Source organism: Cervus elaphus, chromosome 11 (assembly GCF_910594005.1).
Source record: "Cervus elaphus chromosome 11, mCerEla1.1, whole genome shotgun sequence".
In the NCBI taxonomy this organism is placed as follows: Eukaryota; Metazoa; Chordata; class Mammalia; order Artiodactyla; family Cervidae; genus Cervus; species Cervus elaphus.
The window spans coordinates 58,409,257-58,428,478 of NC_057825.1; the positions used below are offsets into that span (position 1 = coordinate 58,409,257).

The 19,222-nt window shown below is 46.4% G+C and overlaps 1 protein-coding gene across 4 annotated transcripts in view; it reads right to left on the reverse strand.

Annotated features, from left to right (window-relative positions):
* Nucleotides 1-19,222, reverse strand: part of CHCHD5 (coiled-coil-helix-coiled-coil-helix domain containing 5) — a 66,795-nt gene that overhangs the window by 2,243 nt on the left and 45,330 nt on the right. For 2 of the 4 annotated variants that reach the window (XR_006343516.1, XR_006343515.1), the window contains one exon: nucleotides 9,167-10,273. The exons of 1 other annotated variant lie outside the window; for it this stretch is intronic. Coding sequence is in view for 1 of the 3 variants with exons in the window: in XM_043917869.1 (XP_043773804.1) it covers nucleotides 17,069-17,080 (12 nt within the window). In the remaining 2 variants the exon portion in view is untranslated. Of the gene's footprint in view, nucleotides 1-9,166; nucleotides 10,274-17,053; nucleotides 17,081-19,222 lie in introns of those variants that run through there. One more of the 4 variants, XM_043917869.1, reaches the window with a different exon arrangement.

Sequence of the window (19,222 nt, forward strand, 5' to 3'; positions counted from 1 at the left end):
CACCAGCTTGGGCACTGTGGGTTAGGAGTTCTCTTGGAGATGATTCCCTCTCTCACTGACTCCACATGAGTGGAGTTGAACTGTTGAGAGCCGGGAAATCTGACTCACCAGCCCCACCAGATGTGCAGAGGCACAGACAAAAGGAAGAGGCAAGGCCCCTTGTGTACTCTCTGAGCTCAGAGAGACTTGCAGTCTGAGGTCACCATTCACTGGGCAGGAAGGAAGCATCTAGGAAATGATCTGCTCAGAGGAGGGGGGAACTGCAGCAGAAGATGGGAGCACTGTGGAGCCAGGCCCTGGTCCAAGGCAGTTTCAGAGACCATTCATTCCGTTCATTAGGACTTGGATGGGGCATGGGGGAGGGAAGGGGGAGATATCCAGGAAAGAGAGAGTGGGAGCCTTAGGGTAAAGGAAAACCACCCCCTCCCTACTCGCCACTCCCCTCGGCTTGGCTGCAGTCACAGATGAGTGAAGTTGTAGTAGTACCTACACTTTTTACTCAAAGCCAGTCACCCTATCAAGAGCTCTTCGTGCTTTATCTCACATGATGCTCCAGTAAAACTCTCTTGATGTATTTTTACCTTAATTTCTCTTTTTTTTAACTTCTTTCATTTTTGAGAGAGCAATCTTCACCTACTACTACACCATCTTGATCACTCTTATGCTCTTTTTGGTAATATTTATTTTTATTTATTTATTTGGCTGCATCAGACCTTGGTTGTGGCATTCAAGCCTCTTAGTTCCAGCATGTGGGATCTAGTTCCCTGACCAGGGATCGAACCCTGGGCCCCCTGCACGGGGAGGACGGAGTCTTAGGCACTGGACCAACAGGGAAGTCCTCTTTTACCTTATTTTACAAAGAAACTGAGACACAGAGAATGAAGCAACAGTTAAACAAGAACTCCACAAACTTGGGAGTCTAAGTTTTCCCCGGCTGTCAGTTAAGTGCAGAGGTAAATAGGATGCCTTGAGGTAGTAACTCTTCTTTGCACTTAAGTTAATGTATTTACTTCCCCTTTCTTTCCTCTTTATTTTCACTAACTCTGTTGCTTTTACAGCCTGTATTTTAAGCCTCTTCCAACCCTGTTAGAAGAGAAGAAGGCAGTTTTAGGAGACCTGACTTCAAGATTGCTCCCCTTTAATAGGAAGCTGCTGCATAGCACAGGGAGCTCAGCTCCATGCTCTGTGATGACCTAAAGGGGTGGGTTGGGGGTGGTGGGAGGGAGGCTCAAGAGAGGGGTGATATATATATATTTACAGCTGATTCACACTGTTGTACAGCTGAAACCAACACAACATTGTAAAGTAATTATACTCCAATTAAAAAATAAATTTAAAAGTAAAATAAAATTTTAAAAAAGATTGCCCCCGCCCTTTCCCCAGAGTAAGAAGAGGCACATGTTCTTCCCAGAAATAAAGTTGATACAGTGGCCTGACCTTATCTTAGAGTTACTGAAAACCCTGTTCCCTGAAGTCTGAAGACTTCTCAAGAAAGAAAACCAGGCAGTTCCCTGGTGGCCTAGTTGTTAGGATTCCAGGCTTTCACTGCTGTGGCCCTAGTCACTTCCTTCAGAAATAGGTTCAAAACAATGAGTCAAGTATGGACCACACATCACCATCCTCACCACTACTCTCCCACCTGCTCTGCGTGTGGCTGGCCTCTGTCTTCAAACATTTCCTCATTCCCCATCCAACAGCACTGACCACCCAGTATCCGCGGCTCTGCCCTGACAAGGTCCAGGGAAAGTTCCAGACAGAGAGGGGAGGTAGGGAAAGAGTGCTTTCAAGCACCTGCACAGCCAGGCTCTGATGTGGAGACTCACTGGTTGAGAATGGCCTCAAACCAGCAACTCACAGCAATAAAGAGCTGGATTTTAGTCGTCGGGGAAACAGGTCAGTCTGTTCCTCTGCCAACACAAGGGGTGGGGGACCGGTCCACCCACTCTAGATTTTTATGTGTCTCCTTCCTGACTGCTCCCTCCCCGGTCTCTTCCCTTTGGTTTTGAGTTCACACACTTGGGCAAGATGCGGCATACAACCCAGACAGAGGGGGCAGAAAAACACAGTTCTTAGAGCTTGAAATGATCCCGAAACAAGCTTCTGGACAGCCAGGTGTGCCTGCACACTTCTTCAGTAATGCCTGTCCGGGGACCTCAACCAGGACTCTGTTTTCCCCAAGACCCAACTTTCTCATCTCTTGCCAGGAAAGCAGGGAAGAGAGGCAACTTGCTGGAAACTCAGGAGCTGTGTGTAATGATGCTCCATGGCAGAAGGGGAAAGAGGTCAGCCCCTCGCCACCGCCGCCAGGGACATGTGGCTTCAGTCTGAGAGAGTGAGTGGGCAACAGGATGTGAGTCATCCATAGGGCAGCGCCGTCCCACAGACCGGGTAGCTAGTAATGGTCTCAGTCACTCTGCTGCTCCCCCAACTCCCCATCATTTCACTCAGGCAACAAATAGTCTAGCGAGGATCTGGCAGAGCAACAAGACTGACCAGAGCCTTTGCCCTCACAAAACACAAACTGCTTCTCACACCCAGAATTTTACACTGAGGACCGGCCCTGAACACACCAGTCAAAGTCGACTTTCCACCCACCTCAGTGGCTATACTGACCCACACAGTTCATCATCCAGGTCACTCTTATTTATCATTATGCTTGAAAGCAAACATTTACAGAGCAGTGGAGGCTGTCCCCTGCTCTCCATGGGCACCCCCCAAACCGATTCAGGGACCCTCAATCACCTAATCCCCTCAGCAAGAGAAACTGCTCCAAGAAGAGCAACTCCCCCCACCCCGCCCCCAACTCCCAGGGCTCCATGGGTGAAGCTAGAGAAAAAGCTGGTCCTTAGACCAGTAACAAGGGAGCTGGCAGAATCTCAGACCTGCCCAGACCTGTAGAATCAGAGTCGGCATTTTTTTTTTTTAATTTTATTCCCTGGTGGTCTAGTCATCCAGACGTCATGCTCCCAATTCAGGGGGCCTGGGTTTGTTCAATCACTGATCAGGGAACTAGATCCACATGCCACAACTAAGACCTGGTGCAGCCAAATAAATAAATATTAAAAAGAAATTTATTACAGCACAGTTGATTTACCATGTGTTGATTTCCGCTGAACAGCAAAGTGATTCAGTTATGTGTGTGTGTGTGTGTGTGTGTATTTCATATTATTTTCTATTATGGTTTACCACAGGTTATTGAATATAGTTCCCTGTGCTATACAGTAGAAACTTCTTGTTTATCCATTCTATATATAATAGTTTGCATCTGTTAATTCCAAACTCCCATTCCTTCCCTCACCCACACCCCCCTTGGCAACCACAAATCTGTTCTCTATGTAGAATCTGCATTTTAACAAGGTCCCTGTGGAACTCATAGGCACCTTACATTTTAAGTAGCAGTTATAAGAAGAATAATGACTTGTTATCTGGAAAGTTTAGAAAACAATATGATAGTACCTTCTTCTTCAGTCAGAAGTTGAAAAGCCACTACTGTTTCATAAGCCTGATTTTCCTCAGCAAGCACTCAGACCATTTTAGCTAAGGAGGACTTCACAGCTTCTGAGGTCAGACTATATGGAATGAGCATCCCACTGTACCATTTTCATGCTGTGACCTTGGGCAAATTCTCTTACTTCTCGCTGCCTCACATTTCTCTTCTGTACAGTGAAGATAATAGAGTTGTTCTCAGGATTAAATGAGCTTCCATTCTGGCTCAGCGGTAGAGAATCTACCTGCCAATGCAGAAGACACGGGCTCGATCCCTTGGTCAGGAAGACCCCCTGGAGAAGGAAATTACAACCCACTCCAGTATTCGCACCTGGAGAATCCCATGGCAGACTGTAGTCCATGGGGTCACAAAAAATTTCGAACATGATTTAGCGACTAAACACACACACACACACAGAGGATTAAAAATAAAGTGCTTGGCGTGTACCTGGCATTTAGCGAGCATGAAATACGCTTGGATACTAATTGGATTTGGGTGTCCCCCAGTTTTCTATACACTCCACTTACCATCTGTTAGGATGAAATGCTTCTGGAGTTGGTGGTCTCATCCATTATGCACAGATACTTCGCAGTTTTCTATAAGTGACTTTATTTCTGGAGGCAACCTACTGTTACCCCCTCCCCCAAATATATTCATTTCAGGACTGTCCATTTCATTTATTCCATCCCCACCATCTGCAGGGAATTGAACTTTTCTGCTGTGACTTTGGATAACGCCTCTGATGATGATTTATGAAAACTTTGAATATGTGTATGAAGAAGCTGAAGTTGAACGGTTCTGTGAAGACCTACGAGACCTTTTAGAACTAACACCCAAAAAAGATGTTCTTTTCATTATAGGGGACTGGGATGCAAAAGTACGAAGTCAAGAAACACCTGGAGTAACAGGCAAATTTGGCCTTGGAATACAGAATGAAGCAGGGCAAAAGCTAATAGAGTTTTGCCAAGAGAATGCACTGGTCATAGCAAACACCCTATTCCAACAACCAAGAGAAGACTCTCCACATGGACATCACCAGATGGCCAACACCAAAATCAGATTGATTATATTCTTTGCAGCCAAAGGTGGAGAAACTCTATACAGTCAGCAAAAAAAGCTGACTGTGGCTCAGATCATGAACTCCTTATTGCCAAATTCAAACTTAAATTGAAGAAAGTGGGGGAAACCACTAGATCATTCAGGCATGACCTAAATCAAATCCTTTATGATTATACAGTGGAAGTGAGAAATAGATTTAAGGGACTAGATCTGATAGAGTGCCTGATGAACTATGAACAGAGGTTTGTGACACTGTACAGGAGACAGGGAGCAAGACCATCCCCAAGAAAAAGGAATGCAAAAAAGCAAAATGGCTGTCTGAGGAGGCCTTACAAATAGCTGAGAAAAGAAGAGAAGCCAAAAGCAAAGGAGAAAAGGAAAGATATACCCATTTGAATGCAGAGTTCCAAAGAATAGCAAGGAGAGATAAGAAAGCCTTCCTCAGCGATCAATGCAAAGAAATAGAGGAAAACAATAGAATGGGAAAGACTAGAGATCTCTTCAAGAAAATTAGAGATACCAAGGGAACATTTCATGCAACGAGGGGCTCAATAAAGGCCTGAAATGGTATGGACCTAACTGAAGCAGAAGATATTAAGAAAAGGTGGCAAGAATACACAGAAGAACTATACAAAAAAGATCTTCACGACCCAGATAATCATGATGGTGTGATCACTCACCTAGAGCCAGACATCCTGGAATGTGAAGTCAAGTGGGCCTTAGGAAGCATTACTATGAACAAAGCTAGTGGAGGTGATGGAATTCCAGTTGAGCTATTTCAAATCCTGAAAGATGATGCTGTGGAAGTGCTGCACTCAATATGCCAGCAAATTTGGAAAACTCAGCAGTGGCCACAGGACTGGAAATGGTCAGTTTTCATTCCAATCCCAAAGGAAGGCAATGCCAAAGAATGCTCAAACTACCACAGAATTGCACTCATCTCACATGCTAGTAAAGTAATGCTCAAAATTCTCCAAGCCAGGCTTTAGCAATATGTGAACCATGAACTTCCTGCTGTTCAAGCTGGTTTTAGAAAAGGCAGAGGAACCAGAGATCAAATTGCCAACATCCGTGGGATCATGGAAAAAGCAAGAGAGTTCTAGAAAAACATCTATTTCTGCTTTATTGACTATGTCAAAATCTCTGATGGTGTGGATCACAACAAACTGTGGAAAATTCTGAAAGAGATGGGAATACCAGACCACCTGACCTGCCTCTTGAGAAACCTGTATGCAAGTCAGGAAGCAACAGTTAGAACTGGACATGGAACAACACACTGGTTGCAAATAGGAAAAGGAGTATGTCAAGGCTGTATATTGTCACCCTGCTTATTTAACTTATACGCAGAGTACATCATGAGAAATGCTGGGCTGGATGAAACACAAGCTGGAATCAAAGATTGCTGGGAGAAATATCACTAACCTCAGATATGCAGATGACACCACCCTTATGGCAGAAAGTGAAGAAGAACTAAAGAGCCTCGTGATGAAAGTGGAAGAGGAGAGTGAAAAAGTTGGCTTAAAGCTCAACATTCAGAAAACTAAGATCATGGCATCCGGTCCCATCACTTCATGACAGATAGATGGGGAAACAGTGGAAACAGTGGCTGACTTTATTTTTTTGGGCTCCAAAATCACTGCAGATGGTGATTCCAGCCATGAAATTAAAAGACGCTTACTCCTTGGAAAGAAAGTTATGACCAACCTAGACAGCATATTAAAAAGCAGAGACATTACTTTGTCAACAAAGGTCTGTCTAGTCAAGGTTATGGTTTTTCCAGTAGTCAAGTATGGATGTGAGATTTGGACTATAAAGAAAGCTGAGCGCCGAAGAATTGATGCTTTTGAACTGTGGTGTTGGAGAAGACTCTTGAGGGTCCCTTGGACTGCAAGGACATCCAACCAGTCCATCCTAAAGGAGATCAGTCCTGGGTGTTCATTGGAAGGACTGCTGTTGAAGCTGAAACTCCAATACTTTGGCCACCTGATGGGAAGAGCTGACTCATTGGAAAAGGCCCTGATGCTGGGAAAGATTGAGGGCAGGAGGAGAAGGGGACGACAGAGGATGAGATGGTTGGATGGCATCACCGACTCAATGGACGTGAGTTTGAGTAAACTCCAGGAGTTGGTGATGGATGACAGGGAGGCCTGACGTGCTGCGGTTCACGGGGTCGCAAAGAATCGGACACGACTGAGTGACTGAACTGAACTGAACTGAATATGTATATAGGGCTCTTACCCTCCTGGTTCCAGGTACCTTCAGAAACTTTCTTTCTTTCTTTCTTTAGGATTTATTTCTGGTTTTTCTGGGTCTTCCTTGCTGCCAGCAGTCTTTCCCTAGTTGTGGTGAGTCGGGGCTACTCTCTAGTTGCAGTGCACAGGCTTCTCGTTCCCGTGGCGTCCCTTATTGCAGAGTTGGGGCCCTCAGCACACAGGCTTCAGAAGTTTGGGTGTGTGGGCTCAGTAGTTGCAGCTCACATACTCTGGAATGCTGGTTCAGTAGTTACAGTGCACCGGCTCTCAAGGTGTGGAGTGAGAGCTTAATCGCACCTCGGCATGTGATATTTTTGTTCCTGGACCAGGGATCAAGCCCGAGTCCCCAGGATTGGAAGGAGGATTCTTAACTACTTGCCCACCAGGGAAGTCCTAAGAACCAGTATTAATATCTTACTGTACAAGGAAATGAGAACCTGAGAGCCCATGACCACACAGAGTAGGGAAGCAGAACCTGGAATGCTGGCTGGCACAGGAAGCCCCGGCGGGCTGGGAATGAATGAATGACTCCAGATCCAATGTTCTTCCCACCACTTACGGTTGCCTCCAATGTAAACCAGAGGAGTGACTTTTAGGGGTACAGCTTTCAGGCCAGACAATAGAGAGAGACCAAAAAGAGAGACCTCAGTTGCAAATACTCTGTTCCATTGTCCCCATGTGCATGCTAAGTCACTTCAGTCATGTCTAACTCTTTGCTACCCTATGGACTTGTAGCCCAGTCCACCAGGCTCTTCTGTCCATGAGGATTCTCTCCAGGCAAGAATACAGGAATGGGTTGCATTTCCTTCTCCATTGTCCCCAAGAGAATTCATGTTTATCAGATTTTCATTATCAAACTGTGGTCACCAAAATGATCAGGCTAAATAATACATACACATGTTGAAAACTATACCGTACATGGTGGGAATGTAAATTGGTACAGCCACTATGGAGAACAGTATGGATATTCCTTAAAAAACTAAAAATAGAGCTAAAACTAAAGACTAAAACTAAAAACTAAAAATAGAGCTACCATATGACCCTGCAATTCCACTCCATAGTTCAAAAAGATGGCTGCACACCAATGTTCATTGTATCACTGTTTACAGTAGCCAAGACATGGAAGCAACCTTAATGTCCATCAACAGAGGAATGGATAAAGAAGATGTGGTACATATATACAATAGAATATTACTCAGCCATTAAAAAGAATGAACTAATACCATTTGCAGCAACATGGATGGACCTGGAGATTATCATACTAAGTGAAGTAAGTCACACAGAGAAAGACAAATATCATATGATATTTATATGTGGAATCTTTTTAAAAAGATACAAATGAAGTTATTTACATAATAGAAACAGACTCACAGACTTAGAGAAGGAACTTATGGTGGCAGGGGGAGGGTAGAGAAGAAGGATAGTTACAGAGTTTGGGATGGACATGTACACACTGCTTAATGGATAATCAACAAGGACCTACTATATAGCAAAAGGAACTCTGCTCAATACTCTATAATAACTTGAATAGGAAAAGAATTTGAAAAAGAATAGATACATTTATATGTGTAACTGAATCACTTTGCTGTACTAAAATATTATTAGTCAACTATACTCCAACATGAAATTTAGAATTTTTTAATTTAAAAATTAAATTAAAAACACTACACCCTACAGAAGAGTTTTGAGTTAAAAAGTGCCTCTGCTTGAAACCTCAGTTTTCTAATCTAACCCCCAAAATAACTACTATTGAGTTCCTTGTGAACTCATGACATTATTTAATATAATTAAATATGCACAGCTTAAAAAAAAACAAAACTATTTATTTATTTGGCTGCACCAGGATCTTTGTTGCCAAGTGAGGAATCTTCAGTTGTGTCATTAGAACTCTTAGTTGTAGCACATGGGATCTAGTTCCCTGACCAGGGATTGAACCTGTGCCCCCTGCATTGGGAGTGTGGCATTGTAGCCACTGGATCACCAGGGAAGTCTCTAAGTATGTACATCTTTTTGTATGTCAATCATACCTCAACCAAATGGTTTCTTTTTTTTTTTTTTCATTTATTTTTATTAGTTGGAGGCTAATTACTTCACAACATTGCAGTGGGTTTTGTCATACATTGATATGAATCAGCCATAGATTTACACGTATTCCCCATCCCGATCCCCCCTCCCACCTCCCTCTCCACCCGATCCCTCTGGGTCTTCCCAGTGCACCAGGCCCGAGCACTTGTTGCATGCATCCCACCTGGGCTGGTGATCTGTTTCACTATAGATAATATACATGCTGTTCTCTCGAAACATCCAAATGGTTTCTTAAAAAATTTCTTGTAATACAAACATAGAAAGTATTTATGTTTTTCTATGATATAAAATATATACCTTTTTTTTTCTTTTTTTTTTTTCCATGCAGCTTGTGGGATCTTAGTTCTCCAACCAAGGGTTTGATCCCAGGCCCTGAGCAGTGAAAATGCCTAGTCCTAACCACTAAACCACCAGGGAATTCCCCCATTTTTCTCTTTTTCATAAAATGAAATCCTACCACACACAGTTATACAACTGGCTCTTTTCACTTAACATATTTAGATAACCTCTGCATGTCATCACATATGTATGTGTGCTCAGTTGTGTCCAACTCTTTGCAACCCTATGGACGGTAGCCCACCAGGCTCCTCTGTCCGTGGGATTTTCCAGGCAGAAATACTGGAGTGGGTTGCCATTTCCTACTCCAGGGAATCTTTCTGACCCAGGGATTGAACCCATGTTTCTTGCATCTCCTGCATTGGCAGGTGAGTTCTTTACCACTAGCACCACCTGGATATGGAACTCCTTGATTCTTTTAAAAGCTGAGTAACAATAGATCATAATGTGTGTGTGTGTGTGTGTGTGTGTAGTCTAGCACAGGTGGAGTAGCTGGGTCATAGGCTACATGAATGTTCTCATTTATATGGTATTGCCAAACTACCATTTAGATGCCCACCTGTGAGCCTGTGAGAGAAAATGCCAGTTTCAAGGTTCAGGATATTTCAGATCTCCTTCGGGTCACATGTGGTCAGTGGCCTAATAGCCCACCTACATCTCCTTCATCAATAACGACCTCCCTCTTTAGCATCTCTGAATTTGCAGTAAGAATGAGACCTTTTGACTGTCATCCTCAGCAGTTAATTTTTTTTTTTTCCCCCTTCTGGCTCTTGTAATTCCTGCACAAATCTGTCTTTTCCTTCACACCGTCCCTTCCAATCTAGACCAAGTCCACTCTCCATCCATCCATCCTCCCTTCCCTCCCTGCACTCTCCAGAGCAGCATCCCCAGCCCCGCCCAGCTGTGAACACTCTGGTCTCCTTCCCCTCAGGGTGTGTGTTTACTTTTCCAGTGAAGTCATCCTCGAAGTTACCTCCTTGCTTGTTGATGTTCCTATGGCCGCTGGGCCTGTTGGCATGGTGCTTGTTATGGGGTCAGCATGGGTAACCAGGCACTGAAGAGACAGATTCAGGCACTGAAGAGACAGATTCTGCCACTGAAAACTTTAAAACTGTAGCTACTTGCTGCTTCAGCCCAGGCTGGATGAGAACTTGCTGCCAAGAACTCTGATGATTAACCCAGGCCTCGCCCCCACCTTCCTTGTGGTTACCCACTTTTACTTCCTGTTTGCCTGTGCCTGGGGCGCCTAAAACAGGGGCCAATCAGAGGGCTTTACTGATGTTTTCAAACCTTTGGACAATATCTAGGCACCGTTTTTTTTTTTTTTTTTTTTTAATTTTTTTATTAGTTGGAGGCTAATTACTTCACAACATTTCAGTGGGTTTTGTCATACATTGATATGAATCAGCCATAGATTTACACTTATTCCCCATCCCGATCCCCCCTCCCATCTCCCTCTCCACCCGATTCCTCTGGGTCTTCCCAGTGTACCAGGCCCGAGCACTTGTCTCATGCATCCCACCTGGGCTGGTGATCTGTTTCACCATAGATAGTATACATGCTGTTCTTTTGAAACATCCCACCCTCACCTTCTCCCACAGAGTTCAAAAGTCTGTTCTGTATTTCTGTGTCTCTTTTTCTGTTTTGCATATAGGGTTATCGTTACCATCTTTCTAAATTCCATATATATGTGTTAGTATGCTGTAATGTTCTTTATCTTTCTGGCTTACTTCACTCTGTATAAGGGGCTCCAGTTTCATCCATCTCATTAGGACTGGTTCAAATGAATTCTTTTTGACGGCTGAGTAAAATTCCATGGTGTATATGTACCACAGCTTCCTTATCCATTCATCTGCTGATGGGCATCTAGGTTGCTTCCATGTCCTGGCTATTATAAACAGTGCTGCGATGAACATTGGGGTGCACGTGTCTCTTTCAGATCTGGTTTCCTCAGTGTGTATGCCCAGAAGTGGTATTGCTGGGTCATATGGCAGTTCTATTTCCAGTTTTTTAAGGAATCTCCACACTGTTTTCCATAGTGGCTGTACTAGTTTGCATTCCCACCAACAGTGTAAGGCACCGTTTTTGATGGGAGCTTCTGAGAAAGGAGGGAGGAATCCAGGGCAAGACGGAAAAGGAATCATTGCTGGTGCTGCTCTGGGTCCCAGTCCTGAACTAAGAACACCCTCCCCTATCCTAGTGGATCAGACAGTAAAGAATCTGCCTGCGATGCAGGAGACGAGTGTTCGATCCCTGGGTCAGAAAGGTACCCTGCAGGAGGAAATGGCAACCCACTCTAGTAGTCTTTCCTGGGAAATCCCATGGACAGAGGAGCCTGGTGGGCTACAGTCCATTGGGTCTCAAAGAGTTGTACACAGCTGAACAACTAACACACACCACTATCCCCAAGAGTGCCTCACTGTGACAGGGAAGAGCAAATTCTGACTCCATGTTGAATATGCTTCTTTCACTTTAACCTTTGCTTCTCAATGCTTTTGTTCTGATAAGCACTACCTGTAAGCATCCAGAATGGCCTGTCACAGGGAACTCAGTTCCTCTGCCTGAATATTAAAATGCCTTTGTTCGGCTCACAAAGAGGCAATCTGCCCCTGCCTACCTGTGAATGGCTACAGAAAAGGAGAAATGAACACATCCCCACCCCAAGCCTAGCCACTCCAGGAGATATTTTGCAAGACTTATGGCCTTTTTACTCTACTTCCTCACCTCCTCCCCTTCTCTGTTCTAGAAAAGAAACTGGCATTCAGACATCATAAGATGGTTTTGGGGGACCGTGTTTGTGTTAATTGCTCAGTTGTGTATGACTCTGTGTGACCCCATGGACTGTAGCCAGCCAGACTCCTCTGTCCATGGGATTCTCCAGGCAAGAATACTGGAGTGGATTGCCATTTCCTTCTCTAGGGGATCTTCCCGGCCCAGAGATCGAACCCGGTTCTCCTGCATTGCAGGTAGATTCTTTACAGCCTGAGCCAACAGGGAAGCCCTTGGGAGACCCTTTGGAACCGTAGTCCACCATCTTCTCGGTCTGTCAGCTTTTTGAATAAAGTTGTTATTCCTTGCCTCAACACCTTCCGATTTATTGACCTATTGTGAAGCAAGCAGAGCAAGCTTGGACTCTGTAACATCACCTGACCAGCCTCCTGACTTCCCCCTGCTGCCTAAGCCCAAGAGTGAGAACCATGGACAGTGGGGGGGGACCCAAGACAGGGCCCAAAATGAAGGATGGGGGAATGCAGCCTAGTGTGAAATCAAAGCTTAGTATCTCCATCCACCCCCTCCACCACATCTGGGTACTTTCTTCATTTTATCCTCTCTCCTTAGTAGATTCAGTACTTTTTTCACCACTATCTCCTTCTGCCTTCAAACTTCCATAAATCTCCTTTTGTTCTTACTGTCACTGACACCTAGCAGGACCCTGCAGGGCCCTCCTGGGTACAAAAGCCTCTCCGTCATCCCCGTTTCTCATTTGTAGAATAAGGCTTTAGTCTGCTGGAACATCCCTGAGTTCCAGAGCAGGAACAAGTCATTATTAACAGGGAAGTGAGGAAATGCAGAAACAAAGGAGAAACAGTTAAAGGAGAAAAGTAATGACAATAGCTCAGTGATAAAAGAAGGTCCTAGTTCCTCCTCAAGGGATATACATCACAATCTGACACTATCTTAGAGTTTTCTGCCGAAACTAAGACCCCCCACTCTGACCCAAGTGGAGGATGACAACTACAGGCTGAGCTGATACTAGGCACTAGACCTCAGACTGGTTGGAACCAGAAAGTAGATGACTAAGATTCCTGAAACATCACTCTGTTACTTCATCACAAACCAATCAGAAGAGAGTCACGTCCCCTGCAGCCCTCACCCCAGATGTTGCCTTTGCGAATCCTTCCCTGAAATCCACGGGTATGGGCTAGGGTGGCATGTGGGGTTCAGGTCTTTCGGGCACGCACTTTCAGTACTCTTACTGTGTGCGTACGCTCAGTCACTTCAGTCATGTCTGAATCTTCCTATGGACTGTAGTCTGCCAGGTTCTTCTGTCCATGGGATTCTCCCAAGAATGTGGGAGTGGGTTGCCATGCCCTCCTCCAGGGAATCTTCCTAAACCAGGGATTGAACCCACGCGTCTCCTACATCTCCTGCATGGCAGGCAGATTCTTTACCCACTGAGCCTAGGGCCCTGCAAATGAATGCTGTACCTTCCTTCATCACAACTCTGTGTCTGGGTAAATTGGCTTTGCTGTGCTGTGGGCGAGCAGATCGGTGACATCACTTCTATCTACCACGCGCTCCTAGAGATAAACAGCCTCTTCTCCACCCATGCTGTCTGTTTGATTCTGAAATATGTGGTCATCTTCTCCACGCCCATCAAAATTTCGGCCATGCCCTAGCTCTAAAACCCCAGCCTTTGCTCTGCTCTCCCTGAATCCTCTGTACTTGATGATGTCAGTGGACCTCTTTCTTTTGATTGTCCTCTCTGCTGACATCAATGTGCTCTCTGCTTCTCCAATTCCACATCGGTCCTCTTCTCCCTCCTCTCCAGGGCTCTCTCTTTTCTGCACACCCCCTCTCTCTCCCAACATGTCCCTTCGAAATCTCAGTGTAATCCCTAAATCACCACCTCCATCTCCAGGTCCACAGATCTAGATGCCAGCTGCCCATTTCATCCATCAAATGAATTTCAACCACAATTTCTCAACTTCTCACCCGTACCCCAAGCAGCCGCCTTCTGATGACTTCCCCATTTTCATGACTCAATAGCTTTCCCAGGTGGCACTGGTAAAGAACCCGCCTGCCAATGCAGGAGACATAGAGACTGGGGTTGGGTTCAATCCCAGGTGGGGAAGATTCCCTGGAGGCAATGACACCCCACACCAGGATTCTTGCCTGGAGAATCTCAGGGACGGAGAAGCCTGGTGAGCTACAGCACACGGGGTTGCAAAGTCAGGTATGACTGAAGCGACTTAGTATGCAGCTGTCTCTGAGATGCTCTGAAGCGCCAAGCTTAGTATTCTTGGATCCTCCTTCAGCTTCCACAACACCGTCTTTACCTCCTTCAGACTTTCTCAAATTGGTACCTCTTTTCAGCTCCCTGCCCCCATCCACATTTCCTGGATTCTTCTGTGCCTCCATCATCAATTCCTTATGCTAACATCTCAGAGGTGCCCCCTGCTGTGGGTGGAATGAAGCCCAACCCAGCGAAACTTCTCCAGGCTGCCCCTCCTGTCTTTCCCAATCCTGGGACATTCCTCTTCCATTGAGGCTCAGTATTCAACTCTCCCCTACACATTCCTCTATGGTAATCTCCATGGGAGATCTCTCATCTAAACTCCCATATGTCTGGATCTGGCACACTCAGCCCTCTTGGCCTGTGTGTTAGTCTTGTTTTCCCAGCCATGTCAGAAGTTCCTGGAGCATCTTTGTGTTTCTTAGGATGAGGCCAGTAAATTCATAAACTCAGGAGCAAGACAAGGAAGGCAAATAAAGAAGGCAGAAAGGGGACGAAGACATGTGTAAAAGACTAGGAGGATCCCTGTGGACCCTCTTAGTTCATTCGGTAAAGAATCTGCCTGCAATGCAGGAGACCTGGGTTCAATCCCTGGGTCAGGAAGACCCCCTGAAGGAGGAAATGGCAACTCACTCCAGTATTCTTGCCTGGAGAATCCCATGGACAGAGGAGCCTGGCAGGCTACCGTCCACGGCATTGCAAAAGTTGGACACAACTTAGCGACTAAACCACCACTGTGGACAAAGCAAAACCCATCTGCAGGGGGATGGCCCTGCAGGCCACCGGTTTGTGACCCTCACCTAGATGTCTTGCCTGAGTCAGCTAGGCTATGAATATTTCTTTTATCTCTCTGAAGCAGCATCTAGCAAAGAGAGGGGAAGGGTGACCTGATTTCCTTGGCCTGGCATAGGAGGAGCAGCCGGCCTCAACAGCCCAGAGGTGTTACCTCCCCTTCTCACCCAGCCCATAGCACTGCACCCGATGTCAGGTGCTACCCCTTGGCTCCAGCTTCCTGTGAGTTCTAACCAGCAGAAGCTTTTCTCACTCACAGACTAAAGAAAGAGCCACCTGCCCCTCCCGCTGCTCATGACCCAATCAGAGCCTGCCTGACCAAGTGCACCCTGGGAGCACCTACCAGGTGGCATGAACATCCTCTGAAGCCTTGGCTGAGCCTCCTATGTGCCCCAACCTGGGTGGCAGAATGACATACAAGGCTGATGTGGGGAGTGGGGGTGGGGTGGAGACAGAAGGGCTGGAGGAGAAAGGCAAAGGCAGAGAGAAGATGGGTGGTGGGCGGTGGGGTGCAAAGAGCCACAGTGGGGGTGGGGGCCTGGCCAAGTGCATGTAGAAACCCAACTAAAATACTTTTTTTCCTTTGGCTGCACCAGGTCTTAGTTGTGGCACATGGGATCTTTAGCTGTGGCATGTGGGATTTAGCTCCCCAACCAGGGATTGAACCTGGCACCCTGCATTGGGAACTCAGAGTCTCAGCCACTGGATGACCAGGGAAGTCCTGAAACCTAATTTTAACTCCTCCTGTGGCCATTCTCTCACACCCACTCCCTTCTCACTCCCTCCTCCCTAAATCTAGCCACTCACCCCCGGCTCCTAGCCTCATCCCACTTCCAACCAAGCTACACAGGTGCCCAGACTAATCGGCTAGACCATGACTTTCATGAAGCCTCCCTCAACGACCGCTGCCTACAGTAGGGCACAATCCAGAAGGTTCTGGCTGCCTGGTGCTCTCCTCTGTCCATCCCGCTTTCTTGTCCATTGATTCACCATGGGAAAAATCTAATCAGCCCAGTCAGGCTGTTTTCCACCACCTCCCTTCCCTGCTCTGAAGGCAACAGCCTCAAAGGTCACTTGAGAAAGTTACTGACTTCCTCACAAACGTCAGCTGCCACCTACACCCCATCATTTCCCTCTTCCCAGAAGGCCTGGGTGCAGTAATGTATGTATGTGTGCGTGAGCGTGTGCGTTCAGTCACTCAGTCGTGTCTGACTCTTTTTGACCCCATGAACCCTCGTCTCCTGAACTGGCAGGTGAATTCTTTACTGCTGAGCCACCAGGTGCAGTAGTGTGTGCATGCTAAGTCGCTTCAGTTATGTCCAGCTCTTTGCGACCCTATGGGCTGTAGTTCACCAGGCTCCTCTGTCCACGGGATTCTCCAGGCAAGAATACTGGAGTGGGTTGCCATGCCCTCCTCCAGGGGATCTTCCCAACACAGGGATCAAACCTGCATTGGCAGGCAGGTTCTTTACCACTAGCGCCACCTGGGAAGCCCAAGAGCGCAGTGGAGTAATTCTAAACCCACGAATAAGAAGAAACTGGAGCTCAGAAGGTGTCAGTCCACTCCTGAGACTACAGGGTTTATGAGCAGCTAGCCCTCCTATGCTTCGCCCTGGAGGCCTTCCCACTGGGACCTGCCTTAAATGAACACCATGAGCTCCTGGAGAACAAGGTGCAGGTTCTCTTTTTCATGTGACAAACAATGCAACAACTAGAGGGCAGAGCTAGGTAAACAGTTAAGAGGAACATTCATTAGTTTTGTGTTTGCTTATAATCTATCCTTTTGCTGAAATTCATTTTGAAAAAATTGAACTCCCCCCCACCACCCCCTACCCCCTGGCATCACAGACTGCAATGATGCTGTTCCCCCTGAAAGACACTGAAAGAGCAAAAGACACAAAGCGAGCGGAGCCCAGACGAAGGCAGAGGTCTGCTGGAATGTTCTGGAATGTTTTGATCCGGTTTCCTTTCGGAGGTGGCAGACCCTCTGTGTAGAGGAGCTCTGTGTTTGTGGTTTCTGTCTTCATGGAAGCTGTGTGGTTACCTGGAACACTGAACCAGCAGAACCATGACTTACATTTTCCGACATCATGTGATTTATGTACTATTTATGTTTCAGGATCTCTGTCATTTCCGACAGTTGCCAAAACATTTTCTACCGGGAATATTGGTACCTTGGAGTGGGAGGTGGAAACCCAGCACTAACTGCCTCCTGCATAGGATTATACTCATGATCTGCTCAGGGTGAGGCTCAGCAAGAGACAGGCCCCAGGGTTGACTGTACCAGCAGGGAGGGACCTGGGTCACATTCAGACTCTTGATGCCTGGCCTTGAGTCATCTACCCACCATTGAAATCAGGACTCCAGGAATGTCAGTCCTCGGAGGTGCCTCTGAGTGCGCAAGTTCACTCTGCACCCCAGGTTGATCATCTTGATGTCTTAAGTTATGAGCTTTCTGTGCAAAGTGAGGAGATAACTGAGTTTTGAAATTTCACCATTGAATTCCACTCACTGCCCCGGGCAGCTCCTGATAACCTGCTCATAGCAGCCTGCCCCCACCTGCCTGTCCCCACTGCAGCCTTGAGTCCTCAGGCCACTCCTGGCCCAGTAACAATCTGGAAGAGATGGCACCAGTGGACCCCGAAAGCAGTCCTTCAACTCAACTCAACTTCAAACATCACTCTCCTGTGCTCCCGCTTTATCAGGCCCGCATTGCTCCAGGCGCTCAGCTGAGCCACAACCTAAGTGAAAAAGAATTGCCTCACAAGCCTGTGATAAAGGGCAATCAGAGAGGTATGCACGAAATATAGGTGAGGCCCTGAGCACCATGAGAGGAAAGAAGTCTTTGTGAGTTGGAATGCTCGTGCTCAGCCGTGTCTGACTCTTTGCCACCCCATGACTGCAATCTGCCAGGCTCCTCTGTCCATGGAGGTGACTCTGGTAAAGGAATGAAGGGAAGATAGAAAAGACTGGATGAGAAAGCTGCAAAGGGCAGGTCCAGGCCAGAGCATGATTCCAACACGTAGCCACTAAGCCCACCCGGGCCCCTGCTTCATAATGAGGCCAAGACCCTTATCTACACGTCAGAGTTGGCAGAGGCCCTCATTTGTTACAGCTTAATCCTAATCTGATCCTGGCTGGAAGGGAAGCCCTTCTCTTCTGCTGTCAGACTGTGACTTTCCACCCGCGAGTCCCAACAAAGCACTTAGGAGTAAAATGGAATAAAGGAGAAAACACCAGAGCACACCCAACAAGAGTAAGTGCTATTTCTTGAAACTCTTGTTTATGGTTATATTAATATATACATGTGATTGTGGCTGTGTGGATGAATGTGTAAATTGGGTTGTAATGGAAAAAAAAATTTTTTTTTCAGATCATTTATTTGGCTGTATCGAGTTTTAGTTGTGGCATGTGGGGTCAGTTCCCCGACCAGGGATCGAACCTGGATGCCTTGCATTGGGAATGCAGAGCCTTAGCCACTGGACCACGAGGGAAGTCCCTGTAAAAAAAAATTTCTTCCTGAGGGTTGTGGTCTTAAAAGCTGAAGAAACCATTGCTTTAAGGGAAAGCATCCATCTATCAACTATTAAACGAAGACTATCAAAAATTGAATCTTGTTTTAGGTAGAGAAAAAAAGCAAGACTTGGCTCTTGCAATTAAGCTCTGAATTTGGGGATGAAAAGACAAACACACCAGTAGGACAGGATGAGAAAAACCACAATGACAGAGGGGTGTGCCCAGGGGAGGCAGGCCACGGCCCTGCCAGGGTCCCAGTGCTCCCAACTAGGGGTGGGGGGTGTGAACACAGAACTGCAGGGGCTGGTGTGGCTGCCCAGAGCCAGGGGCTGCTTGACGGGAGGTGGGGAGGGAAGCAGGGTCAGTGGGGCTGAGCAAGAATAGAAGGATCTGAGGGGAGAGCTGAAGACTTTCCCCTTTAGGACATGTGAAATTATCCCTATTGTTTAGAAGGGGGTGGCTCGAGGCAGGGGCTGGGGCAGCAGTTTGAGGACCAGATGTTGCATTTGTCCCTGGTTCAAGGATTTTTCAAATTTATGTGAACATTGGTCCAGATGAAAACTTAGTCTACAGTTAATCATTTATTAGCCTGATAGGACTATCCATATTTTGCTCTTCTTCATATTTCTGCCTTGCAGTCCAGCTAGACCCAGCATTGGTGTCTGCCTGCCAGGCTTC